Genomic DNA, 13984 nt, shown 5'->3' with positions numbered 1-13984 from the left:
CTTATAAAGCCCCACGAAGATTCTTGGATTTCACACCCTCACAGCATTTTCTCCATAAGTATGGACTCATGTCATTAGACACTACTGAAGAATATCAAGAATCAGTTCTTAATAAACTCTCTCAGCTTTAAATTGTAAGTAAAACTCTTTTCTATTCTGTCGTCTGATCTGTGTGTGTATATATATATATATATATATATATATATATATATATATATATATATATATATATATGTGCATGCATTTCTTCTTTCTGGTGAACACATGTGCTTCTACTCACAAAAGCTCATCCAATGTCATATTTGATATGTACTCCAGTTTTTGAGTTTAGGAGCTATATGTAATACTCCACTATTCTATTTTAATTTTTAACCGATCTTGTTCATGATTAGCTGCATTTGCATAATCTCTTGTTTAATTTATGGTGTGGCTAAATGTACTAGATGTGGAAAAATTATTATTCATTTCAATGTGTGACCACTTAATTACAGTTTGTCTTAATCTGTCCATTTTTCCACCTTGTATTCAAGCAAAATCCAGCTACGTACTCCATTTTGTATGGGGTGGACCTGCTGCATGTTTTTGTCTCGCCTGCTTTTTATAATTTTTAATTTTATTTTTGAGTGGAAGAGGAAAATATATATAGAACTGGAGAGGATTTTTACTTTTTTAGTTCGTCGAGTTGAAATCCTATACTTTAATGTATGTTGAACCTTCATAATTGGCATGAGAGCAATTCTTTGTTATACATGGAAATTTCTAACTACAAAATTTTCCATCTCGTTAGTTTCTGGTTGTCTGCTCAATAATTGATCAGATCACCTGTAATAATTCCAAATACAATTGCATGTAATGTTGACTTATCCATTTTAGAATCATCAATGATTATAACCATATGACTACTGACTAGGATATGTAATATGTTTTCTAAAAATAAATTATACACAATTATATACATATAATACTAACATATGCTATATATCCGACCCACCTGCTATTTTTAGCTCGGAGAACATTTAGCGCAATAACAACGAGACATTTTTTTAAAAGAGGAAAGAAAAGGAAGTTGAGGCTATAAACAGCTATAAAATCAACATTAAAAAATCCCGGAGGAGACAAAAAGGGGATTATGTCCCAATATACGAGTTCCATGTGTAAGTCATAATTGAATATACAGTATTACAGTGTATCCAAAAACTAAAAGGTGCAATATGTGCCTGTCTCTTTCAAACAAAAAAAAGTAACCTAGAAATTTTTCTTCAGAATAATATATTAAAAGGAGACTATATATTCCCCTCCCTAAGCAGTAAGCATGGGGACCTTTTTACCATATTTGTTCGAAAACTAGACATTAATGATAGGTATTCAACATAGTTTTAAAAGACGTTTTCGGGGCGAGCCCTGGAGCGAGGAGCACCAAAAACGTTTCGGGCGATGGAGTGGGACGAAAGTCTCAATAGGCGTACGCCCAACAATTCGGGGCGTACGCCCGGGCGTTTGAGGCGAGTTTTTTTTAGTGAGGCGTAAGCCCTAGAGATTTTTTTAAATTAAAACAAAACTTGTTGAATAAGTCATTCATATAATACCCAAATTTTCAAAATTCAGCTTGGTAATTACTCAAAAGTTTTAAAAAGGAACTGAAATGTATTAAATTTAAAAGTCAAGACCTTTTTTATTGATTGAAACCCCAATTCATGGTATTTCCCAATTCTTTATCTTGTTCGCTAGTCTGCTAATATCTCCCAAAAGTAACGAATATTCAATTTGTTTTTTTACAAATACAAAGAGAACTACATTCTCCTTCATACCAGCACATTCAAAGTTCAAATTGAAGGTTAGTCATCCTTTTTGTTCCTCCATGTAGAAAACTTTATTCTTTTTTACTCAAGTTACTTGAACTTCTAAGTAGCGTATAATAGATTATTTTGATTAATTTTTTGTGGGGACGAAGAACATATATATATATATATATATATATATATATATATTGAACTTCTAAGTAGCGTATAATAGATTATTTTGATTAATTTTTTGTGGGGACGAAGAACATATATATATATATATATATATATATATGTTTATTTACTGTTTATAAATTTTTACTGTAATTATATTATTTTATAAAATAGTAAAAATTAAATACCTATGGGGCTTACACCCCATGCTTCGGGGCTTACGCCTCGCTGAGTCATATGTAAAATAATTCGCCTTACGTCCACACCTTTTAAAATACTAGTATTCAATACTTAGGCATCTCCAACCATTGACTTCATTTTCTCTTTTCAAAATGGAGTAAAGTTACTCTAACAATTACTCTATTTTTTACCCAAAAAAGAATATTCCATTTTATATTATTCTCTCTCTTCAATATTATATTATTATCTTTATTTAAATTTTATTTTCTTATTTCTACTAAATAAATTCTATATCTTTTTTTCTTTTTTATATATTCAATTTTAATGTATTTTTAATTTTCACAATTTTAGCAACATCTAATATTTTATATTCGTATCTTTCAATTTTAGCAACATCTAATAATTTTTATTTTCACCATTCATTTTTTGAGATGATTATATATTTTTTGTACAATTATAACCCATAATAAAATTAACTTATAATTTTACATAAAAATAATAAATTCACGAAAATTAATTTATCAAAATTATACGCTAAAGTTAAAATGTAAAATTAATATTATAAAAATATTACATAAACATAATTAGGTATATATAAAAAGATAAATTAAAAGAGTTAAATAATAAAAATAATAATAAAGTAATAAAAAATAGTAATGGAGGAGAAGAGATAGAATAGTGTTCCTCCAAATTTGGAGTGACACTATTCATCCCCATTTTGCCCCCAAAAAATGGGGGAGCATTGGAGCCAAATTTTTCTAAAAACTGACTGCATTATGGCAAAATGCAGCAGCGTTGGAGATGGTCTAATATCACTTCAAAATATAAATAAATTCCTCATCAAAATGTCCTTTTTGGCAAAACCAACAGTAGCAAAAAGAGAAAAGGGAATTACTCGCAAAAAGAAGTAAATGAGAAGTAATTTCTTAGTCAAACTGTATATGATTTCATATACTAGGGGTAAAAGATTCAATTCTCGTGAAAATGATTCCTCCCTTGGCTTCTCCTCTCTTCTACTCTGGCTTCTCATGCGAAAAAGAAAATGAGCAGAAACGGAGACGACAAAATATAAAGTTATCACTTCAAACTATAGCCACAAACTTTTAAATTTTGTTCTTTGAACGAAATCATTTATGGATCATGACAAAGACAAATATATGTTTAATTCTGTAACTTCCGAATGTTTCAATTGTAATGCATATATACTTCTTGCAAGCTAAAGAAAAAATTAAATTTAAATTTAGGTAATATACACACTTAAGACTATTAGGTCACCTTTATCTATTATAATAGCTAACTTGTCTTATTTTAACTTTATAAATATTCTTTTAGGTGATTTGATAATGTAAAATTTCTTTACATATAAAATTTAAACTCAAAATTATAAAAATTTATAAGTTTAAATTTTGTGCACGCCTTTTACGCCATAAGGTAATTTACACTACCCGTGTATAAATTTAAATCCAACATTTATTTCTCTCATATAGAAAGGGAGTAGAAAGATTATACGTGGGCATAGGTGATCGGGACTAGAAAGATTATACGTGGGCATATTGTCAACAAATTACGTGCGAGATTGAAGAGACCAATTTCTTGAGTAATTTCACTCTCACTTCACTACTCGTCGGAACTGCAAGAAACCCCTCACCCTCACAAATGCTCCCACTGCCCAGCTTTCCGGCGAATGTATGTTCCTATATACATGTGTACATGCATGCATATATATATATATATATATATATATATATATATAGACACACAAAAAAGGGGGATATACCCTTTTAGTTCTGTCTTCTAGCAATGGAGATCTTAGATCCAATAATTTCCCTTTTTTCCCATTATAGTTGTTTCACAAAACCTACTCTAACGTGTTTTCTGTAAAAAAAATTTAGATTGTGCGTTTTACTCTAGTTTTCCTTTTAGTGTGTGGTTTCATAATTAGATTTTTCTAAATTTCTGGGTGTCAAGAGAGAGAGAGAGAGAAATAAAAACTTTGACTAGCAGAAAATATGGAAATTTTCCGGATGACTGGCGTTTTACAAAATATGTGATATTTGCATGTTTGCCACATGCATGTACATGCAATTGAGTTTTGGAGCATCTATTTTTGGTCTATGAGAAATATTTTAATTATAGAGTTCCTATTTTTCGACTTCTTGACTCTGAATCAGGATTTTAATTTGTTATGAATGGGATAAATCTTAGAAACAGTTAATGATATGTTTATATAATTGGAACACTTTGTTTGAATTTATATGAGTTTGTGTGATTACCTGATTTACAGATTTGAATTCATCTTAGTATACTTAATTAGTAGTTTGAAGTATCAGCTTTTGAGTCTTTAATCTTTTTTTGTATTCCCAGATTAACATTCCTTGCTTCTGAAAGATGGTTGCCTTCGGGAAAAAGTTGAAAGAAACACAAATTCAAGAATGGCAAGGGTACGTTTATCATTTGCCCCAAACCTTTTTCATTTTTCATGTGATGTTTCAAGGGTTAATTTTGTGTGTAATTCTATTTTTTGGGGGTTAAGTTTTCCATGGAACTACACAGAATATTAATTTAGTATCGTAACTATCAACTCATTTATTATTGTATTATTTTTATCCAGTGTTTTGCTTGCTATTGTACATAAATTCTATGCCGAAACAGGATCATGCACACTTGTAACAGAAATACCTTAAAATAGTTGAAAATATTTCATTTGGAATCATATTTGGGAAATGTAATTGATACCTAAAGTTTTTGCATCAATTTTGATAATATGGAATATTAGTATACCCCTGGGTAGCTTACCACTGTTATGGTTACATTGACTCCTTTCAGATATTACATCAACTACAAGTTGATGAAGAAGAAAGTAAAGCAGTATGTGCAGCAGATTGAAGTTTCTGAACAGAGCCGCGAGTATGTTCTCAAGGACTTTTCAAGGGTTTTAGATAAGCAGGTATAAATGAAGCACACTAGTAAGGTATAAGGATTTTATCGCTACTAGCAGATTACTCTTTTTGTGTGTTGTTTGTTATCAGTGAAGCACACTAGTAAGGTTCTTGGATGTGCAATCTGGAACCCTTTCATATTTTATCTATGATACATAGCCAGTAAAAGACGATCTAATGACAGAACCTTCTATACTTTGGGAGTTTGTTATTGGTGGCTCTTTGTGGCTGTATTTCACTCGAGGAACTTCATCATCCGTTGAAACTCATAAGAAAATATAACCTTTCAATGACATAAATCACATGTCAGCACTCATCAATTTGTTTACAATGGCACTGCTAGAGTAGTCACTGATAATCACGCAATGTAGTTGTCTCCTATTTTTGTGCCCCATTTATCTATTATTATCATATAATATTTTGGAGTAGTAGTTGTTTTAACTTAGATCAGTGTTCCGTATTTATGATGTCAGATTGAAAAGATTGTTTTGTTCCTGTTGGAACAACAAGGGAAACTGGCAAGTACGTTATCCATGCTTGGGCAAGAACATGATGTCCTGATACAGCAACAAGATGGTTCAAAATTATCCCAACTACAACAGTCATATGTAGAAGTAGGCAGAGAACTGCTACGACTTCTCGTTTTTGTTGAAATGAATGCCATTGGTGTGCGCAAGATACTGAAAAAGTTTGACAAGAGATGTGAGCATAAATTCACTAATTACTATGTCAAAACTCGAGCAAATCATCCTTATTCCCAGTTGAGACAAATATTTAAGCATGTGGTATGACAACTGAACACAACTTGTCTTTTCCTTTTATTTTTTCCTGGAGCATCGGCTTTTTTAAAATAAAAAAAGAAGTTCTTTACTAGCACATTCTGTTTTCTCAAATTTTCGTTAAGGATGCAACTTTTAGGATAATATCTATTTCCAACAGTATAAACTGACGTTATATGTCTTTAGTCTTTAGCATGAAGTCAAGAACAAAACTCACAACCATACAAGTCACGTGCAGGGCATTTCCGCTGTAGTTGGAACCATATCCCGCAATCTTGTGGATCTCCAAGACAACCGTGCGAGCTATATTTCAATATATGATCAGCCTGCTCTTCCACTTCCGGTTTTCTCTCCTGTCCTTCTATGTATAGTATTTCTTAATGTTATTGGTTATCCACTTTGGTTACATAGCTTGTTGGCCATAGTGCACGGGAGCTTATGAAGAATTAAATAAGATAAAAAGATAATTTATTGTAGGCATTTATTATATTCAAAAGGATGAGGTTTACTTATATTCATGTCACTCAAAATCATGGTTGATACAACTAAATTTGGTTCTATAAAGTAAATCCCACGGAAAAAAAGTTACCAGGGATACTTCTTGTTATTTATTTCCTAGTGAGACCAATTATATGTCAGAATACAGAAATAAATCTATCCAGTGATATTTATGCCTGTGACTATGCTTCCCCGGTGCCGAGGGTCTATGGGAAAACCTCTCTACCTTCACAAGGTATGTGTTTGTCTGCGTACACACTACCCTCCCCAAACCCCACTTGCGGGATTACACTGGGTTTGTTGTTGTGATATTTATGCCTCCCAATAGTTTGTATTCTATGCTAATTGAATTTTTTAGGACAATTTATAGAAAAGTCTAGGGATTATAGTGGAAACGTTGGACTTCTTGAGTTAAACTGATCTTATGTATTGTCTTATGTGGTGAAGCTAGAAATGCTTCATTCTCATGATGGAAATGTGAACTAAAGAAAATACCTGAAGCTTTCTGGTATCAGAAAGTAAATTTTCTTGAGGAAGTTATTGAAACTGCAATTTTGAAATAGTACTGACTGCAAAAAGTACAATTTTTGGAAAGAAAAGCCGAGCTTGTGGCTTCTATAAGTAACATCTACCTTTGATTCCATTGTTCCTGATTTGGTTGGTAAACAGAACATATTTCTATGCTGTGCAGGACCCTATCATCGAAGCTATTAATCATGCAGTGGATAGACTAACAAATTCAACTGATTTCCTTCACTATTTGGGAAAACACGCACTTATTTTACCACAAGAACTGCCAACTCCTTCCAAGGATCATGCTGCCGCTGAGAGATATCACTTGATGTCACTTCTGTTGAACTTGGCTAATGCATTCTTGTATATGGTTAACACATATATAATAGTCCCAACAGCAGATGACTACTCTTTGAGTCTTGGAGCTGCAGCAACTGTTTGTGGAGCTGTGATTGGATCTATGGCTGTTGCTCAGGTGTTCTCTTCAGTATATTTTAGTGCATGGTCAAATAAATCCTACATGAAGCCTCTTGTTTTCAGCAGCATTGTCCTTCTGATTGGGAATACCTTATATGCACTGGCGTATGATTTCAATTCGATATACATACTTCTAATCGGTCGCCTATTTTGTGGGTAAGTTGTTATAGTGATTACTCACTAGAGTGCTGCTTCCTTTCTGCTTCATTACTCACTAGTGACTTTATTCTAGTACTCTTTCAGTTGGAATCATCTAGTTATTGATGTGCTCCGTGCTTCATTTCCATTTCATCCATAATAATACCATTAATTAGTTCGATTACATTTTCAGGACCAGGACATCTTTACCATTAGATGTTTTTTTTACTATTTCAGGCTTGGTTCAGCAAGGGCAGTTAATAGGCGCTATATCAGCGATTGTGTGCCTCTGCACCTGCGAATGAAGGCTTCCGCTGGTTTTGTAAGTGCAAGTGCACTTGGAATGGCATGTGGTCCGGCTGTTGCCTGCTTGCTTCAAGCTAACTTTAAGTTCATGAAGATCACTTTTAACCAAGACACTTTACCAGGATGGATAATGGCTCTTGCATGGTTTCTTTACCTATTATGCTTGTGGATTTCCTTTAGAGAACCTCCAAAAGAGGAAATGGTGAATGTTCTGCCACAAAAAGCCAATAGCGGTATGTCAGCTAGACTAACACTTCAGTATTGAATAATCATCTTTTTTTTGGGTTTGTTAACCTGATTGGTTATTCACCTTTTGAGAACCTTGTGGGAGTTTCTGAACCAGGCCTCCTAATTTCCTTGTCATAGAAAACTACAAGTTTCTTGTAAGATATCTAGTCTCATCTAGTCCCTATTTGTATGCATAGACAAGTTTAATGAACAATCTGTTTGAGTTATTTTTCAACAGTATTATGTGGTAGTTATTCATTTATATGATACACGTTCTTTCTTTGCTTAATGTGTTTCCTCTACAAAACATCTTTTAACTCCACTAGTCCTATAGAGAAACCTTTCTTCAGAAGTCACAAGAGTGTCATTTCATGTTGAGATCTTATCTGTGATAATATATAGTAGTATACAAAAGTGCATTTGCTACACTCAATACTTTGGGACCTCAATCATAGAGCAAAACAGTTTTTTATACGGTCTTCTTTGTCATGCACCTCATTTAGCAGAATGCCTGTTTCCACCTGTTAATAAAGTAACACTAGATATGTCATGATTTCATGGACGGCATTTCCTACTTTATGTTCACTTGGAACCTGATAACGTTCTTATTCAGTTCTTTAGCTTCCAGTAATGACTAGGACCTTTTGTTTACTGTGAGAAAATTTAGGATGCTATGTAGATCTGGTACTTACATTGGTCAAATAAAACAGATAAATGCCAAATTATTGGCGTAACCATGTGATCACGTTGAATAGTTTGTCTTACCCCATATTTGTGGCAGAATGAAGGCATAGTATATTTTGCAACTCCTTGCTAACCTTTTATAGTTAGAATTCCACCTGAAACATGCTATTATTTTGAGTCTCAGGGCAGATTGAAAATGGTTTAGTGCAGAATAGTATTTCCCAGCCACTTCTTTCAAGTGCAGAGGAGAAACAACAAGATGAAGATGAAGACCAAGATTGCGATAATAGTGAAGAATCTGCAGAGGAGATCCAAAAACCTGTTACTTCCATTGTCTCTGCGTATAAGCTGCTTACCCCCTCAGTGAAGGTTTGGGTTTCATTTGATTTCATCAAGTTTGATTTGGTATCTTTTGCGCTTAACAAAATCTCCATAAGAAAATCTTATGGAAGACAGATAGTCTGTTGACATCTGATGAAAATCTTCTGTACAAGCCATAATTATGTCAGTTTTTGGTGGAGAGACATTTTATCGTGCAGATTGTAACCATGAATTTCTTAGTACATGGAATCATTAGGTTCAGATGAACCGAAAGTTCGATGCTATTGTATAAGGAACTGTTGAAGTTAGAATAAATTGTAAATCTAAATTGGTTGTACCCATCACATTCTGTAGACAGCCTTGTAAAAATCATTCTCATAGGACATACTCAAAGTGGTAACCTTGGGAACACAATGGTGTCTGTCATCTTTCTGAGGGTTGTGCAGACTGAAATTGCATATTTGTCTCTTTCTTGGTCTTTTTAACAGGAACAGAGAACTGTTTATGCAGTCATAATTTTCTGCACAGGTTCAACTGCTCATATACTTTATGCTGAAGTATGCAATGGAGATTTTACTTGCTGAATCAAGCGTTGTCACCACGTACTACTTCATATGGTCAACAAGCAATGTGGCCATTTTTCTTGCATGTCTTGGGCTGACTGTCCTTCCAGTTAACATTCTTGTTGGAAGCTATCTCAGCAACATGTTTGAGGAAAGGTAAACATATATACAAGGTTCCTTTCTGCAGTTTCCTGACATTTTCATCAATAATATATGCATTCGCAGGGACAGAATGGGAAGAGGTAAAAAAAGAAAGTAAATCAGGGAACAAAACTTAATGAGTATCGCATTCTTTTCCATCGTACTATTGGTTAAATTAGCTACTATTCCTCCAGGAAAACAAATTGTTGCCTTCGCACTTTTCCTTTATCTAAGTCCAATGATTCTATAGTACTATGGGAATTGGGATAGCAGGTTATTAAGTACACTTTTATATTCAGATTATCATCTGTTAAATTTTATATTATCCATCATCAGCAGCTAGTTTTCCTTAATATCCCAACAAACTAGTAATATTTAAACTCTATTTTGCTTTGTCTAAGAAGAGCATCTGTATTTTAAGTGATACTTTATGGACCATGTTAAGCTTGTCTATTGTCTCTTGCTGATACACTAAGTTTAAGTGATTTCCTACAGGCAAGTCTTGCTAGCATCAGAAATCTTGGTATGCTTGGGAATAGTACTGAGTTTCCAAGTCATAATCCCTTATTCTGTACCACAATATGTCTTTTCAGCTCTTATCACATTTGTAGCTGCTGAAGTACTCGAAGGTAAACCGTGACAACACTAATGACTTCAACAACATAAACTCTAATCATGGCTAACAAAAAGGCCTTTGTTTCTTTAAACATGCAGGTGTTAACCTTAACCTTCTATCTCGAGTCATGTCTTCGAGGCTTTCTAAAGGAACGTATAATGGTGGACTACTTTCAACAGAAGCCGGAACCTTAGCTCGAGTATTTGCAGATAGCACAATAACCTTGGCAGGATACTGGGGAATGAGTAGGCTTTTGAATGTGACACTGCTACCTTCACTATTTATCTGCATCTTCTCCATCATAGCCACCTGCTTCACTTACAATTCTCTCTATTGATCATCATCATATGAAACCTTTCTCTAGCTCTTGTACATAGTTACTACATGTAAGAGAACTATCTAACTTGAAAACTACCAATATAAAGTTATAGTATGAATTTCGAAGTCTATCGTTTTTAGTAGCTCTTAATTTCCATTCAATCAATTTCAGGTGATATAAATAGTATCTTATCAGTTCAAGTCCCATAAAACTTGTCATCTTTTTGCGCTTTTTGGTCTTAAAACACCATGAACTGCAATGTTTTAAGCAATAACCTGCAATCAAGTAAAATGACTCAAAAAAGAAGGAATAATTGGTATAATTTTGATTATACTTGGTTGGCTCATGGGGCAGGAGAACCATAGAACTGCAATTTGATTAGTTTTTTTTTTTCCATGAATAGTTTTTAAAGGAGTTATATTATTCTAATAACATTAAAAACAAATTTTACTTCCACTGTTAATGTTTGTGTGTGTTTAGATATGTTGACTTTGAAGTTAAAAGAAACCTAATTAAACTTATTTAGTTAAAGGCTAGAAGAGAAGGTTAATCGTACTTTTGGTCTCTCAGATATTGTTAAATTTCTATTTTGGTTCTCAAAGCATGTAAATTTTGGTCTCTTACAGCCTTAAAAAAAGAAGAAGGTTTGTGTGTGTTTAGATATGTTGACTTTGAAGTTAAAAAGGTCTCTTACAGCCAAAAAAAAAAAAAGAAGAGGAGAAAGTATACCCATACTATTCCTAAGGATAATATTGTCCGTTAAAGAAGGAAAACTTTAAATAAGACAAGGAGAGTACATGATTTATAGGGAGTAATAGTTAGTTAAATTCGCGAGAATTCAAAAGTGGATGGACCGAAGTTCAGATTTTTAATATTAAAGGTTAAGTATGCTTAGTATATTACTTGAGCGACACGGATTTTGAGCACAGTAAAAAGAAGTAGCCACTGCTATTCCCTTATTAATACTCTCTTCTGCAGTTTAAGAGAAGAGAGAAGACTTTTAAATTTGTGGTGTAAAATGAGGCACATATATTTTGTGTGGTTATAAATCATTGCATAAAGGTAAATTGTTTCCAAAAAAAGAAAGAGGTCATTCTTTTTGGCACGGACCAAAAAGGAAATAAGTTCACATAAATTAAAACGGAGGGAGTAATAACTAGTATCTATGGCATGTTAGAAATGGCACGTGATAATTTAAATATTTATTTATACGAAGGAACGATAAAATTTAATTAATATTTTTTTTATGTATAATAATACAACAATCATCTAAATGCCGAAAAATATTATTACATTATGTATAATACATAAATTTAAAATAAAAGAACATCATCAAAACTTACACTAGATAATTATGTATTATAGTTTAAAAATATTTAATGTAATGATATATTAACTAACACTTCGTTGTGGGCAATATTTTTTTGTGTATGTTTCCTCCTAATGCTTTGGTTGCTCTGCCTTAACCAGAACCCTTGTTGTCGATCTTGATATCCTTCTTGAAAGTGCAACATACAGTTGTTCGTGCAAGAAAACATATTGCGGTAAATATTGTCCAATATTATAGATGTTTGTCCTTGTGCTTTATTTATTATATTTACAAAACTTAAACATACTAAAAGTTATTTTCACACAAATTTAAAAAGATATTCCTTAGTTTCGAAAAATGAAAGTTGAATTCAGGGATAAGAATATACTTAAAAGCACATTGACCAATATCATAATTTTTACATGTATGACATTATTGTCAAAACTTCTATGCACCATCTGTGTGCTATTACATAAGCTATTCGGCGTATTTAAGTTTTTCAGTAGCATGACGGGTATATTTTTCTTCAAAATTAACCTATATACAATGGAAAATCAACATCGTCTATTATATATACGGTGACACTAACATACGTAAGAAATAATAAATTTGACAACAAACATGCATGGTAGAAGGCCATTTGGTATTAAAGTATTTAAGTATTCTTCTTAGTATTAATTATTGGTATCATTTTCTGCTGAGTCAAAAACAGAAAAACCTTTTGTTTTTACTATAAAATTTTGCAATCAATCTTTTATTTAGTTGATCAACATATTCATTTCTGCTAGCTAAGATATCTTTTTAATTCTATCATGCGATTTGCACAAACTGCGTTTTAATCTAATGATAGAAATATTTCTCTGATTAATTACACTACTATTACCATTGAGATTGATAACCAAGTGTTCAGGAAGAACCAAATCATCTTTTATTGGATACTCTTATTCGTTTCCGACAAGAAGCAAGAAGACAATGAATATTGGATATGTTCTTACTTTATATTTCTTGTCAGTTAAATCTTTTTCATTTGAGGCCAGAAGTATAACTTTGGCAAGCTAGTTTTTATAGTCGTTGCTTTTGTCGATTTTGGAACTACATGCAGTACTTGACATAAATTTCCTCCCAAATCATTAATTTTTCACACATATTATCAATTTTGCTTTCCTTATAAATTTAGCATCATTGCTTTGCTTTGATATATTTGTGATGGTTATTTATGTTGTTTGAAGAGGTATATCAAATCCAAAGTGGGTGGCCTCACAATAAAATTATTGTTGGTACACTACTTGCTATTATTGCTAACATTGTCATGCCTCTTGATATGATATTTGCAAGTAATGCATGACATAGAAATATTATTTCGATTCCGTCGGAAGCATCTACAAAGAATAATCCCGTTATAGCAGAGTCGACTCTTTATAATATAGTCTTGAAAGCTTGTTCTTGTTTTGAATTTAGCTTTGATTGTGCTTCCTCACACACTTGTATAGCATTTTGATTTTCAATAATATATTAACTTTTTTATTTTTATTCTAACGCTCTTTTTATGAAATAAATTTATGTACATGTGATTAATTTTTTTTATCTTGAATAAAAGTTTTACTCATATGATGAATTTAAAAAATAATTGAATTAGATTCTCTTGCTAAATAATTATTTTAAAAGATTTGACTATTTGATTTTAATATAAAAATAATTTATTCTATGTTGATTCAGATCTTAATATTAGTTCATCTCTTGTTTTGAATATTTAATCTTAATTATAATTTTATCCACCATAAATTTTATTTTCAAAGAGTAAAAGATAGAATCATTATTGGTATTGACTCTTACCAACCATTTTTTCTCTTTCTCACACATTTATATTCTTAAATATTTTTTTAGTTGTTGTTTGATAATTGAATATTTTTTAATATTACACGAAAAATTGATTAAAATATTATTTGAGTAGGAAAATAGTTCAGATATAATATAAAAATATATTATCATGGGGGTATTTTTTCTCAATTTTAACTCTT

The 13984-nt window shown here is 32.1% G+C and overlaps 1 protein-coding gene across 3 annotated transcripts; it reads left to right on the top strand.

Annotated features, from left to right (window-relative positions):
- LOC104096581 (SPX domain-containing membrane protein At4g22990-like) lies at positions 1 to 10799 on the top strand. Of its 3 annotated transcripts, none has more exons than XM_070182784.1 (11): positions 1 to 134; positions 4500 to 4576; positions 4962 to 5082; positions 5548 to 5859; positions 6092 to 6196; positions 7043 to 7497; positions 7717 to 8018; positions 8882 to 9066; positions 9547 to 9737; positions 10218 to 10351; positions 10437 to 10799. In XM_070182784.1, the coding sequence occupies exons 2-11, from the start codon at positions 4524 to 4526 to the stop codon at positions 10673 to 10675; spliced, it is 2097 nt and encodes a 698-aa protein (XP_070038885.1). In that variant the 5' UTR covers positions 1 to 134; positions 4500 to 4523; the 3' UTR covers positions 10676 to 10799. The 3 variants fall into 3 exon arrangements, with proteins under 3 accessions (XP_070038885.1, XP_070038886.1, XP_009601260.1); XM_070182785.1 differs by lacking the exon at positions 1 to 134 and adding an exon at positions 3656 to 3821 and having other exon boundaries at positions 10205 to 10351; positions 10437 to 10576; XM_009602965.4 differs by lacking the exon at positions 1 to 134 and adding an exon at positions 3659 to 3821.
- Positions 10800 to 13984: the final 3185 nt, after the last annotated feature.

The sequence above is a fragment of the Nicotiana tomentosiformis genome, chromosome 1 (genome assembly GCF_000390325.3).
Source record: "Nicotiana tomentosiformis chromosome 1, ASM39032v3, whole genome shotgun sequence".
Classification (NCBI taxonomy): Eukaryota; Viridiplantae; Streptophyta; class Magnoliopsida; order Solanales; family Solanaceae; genus Nicotiana; species Nicotiana tomentosiformis.
Note: the sequence above shows the minus strand (reverse complement) of the source record. Positions and strands in the feature narration are given on the sequence as shown.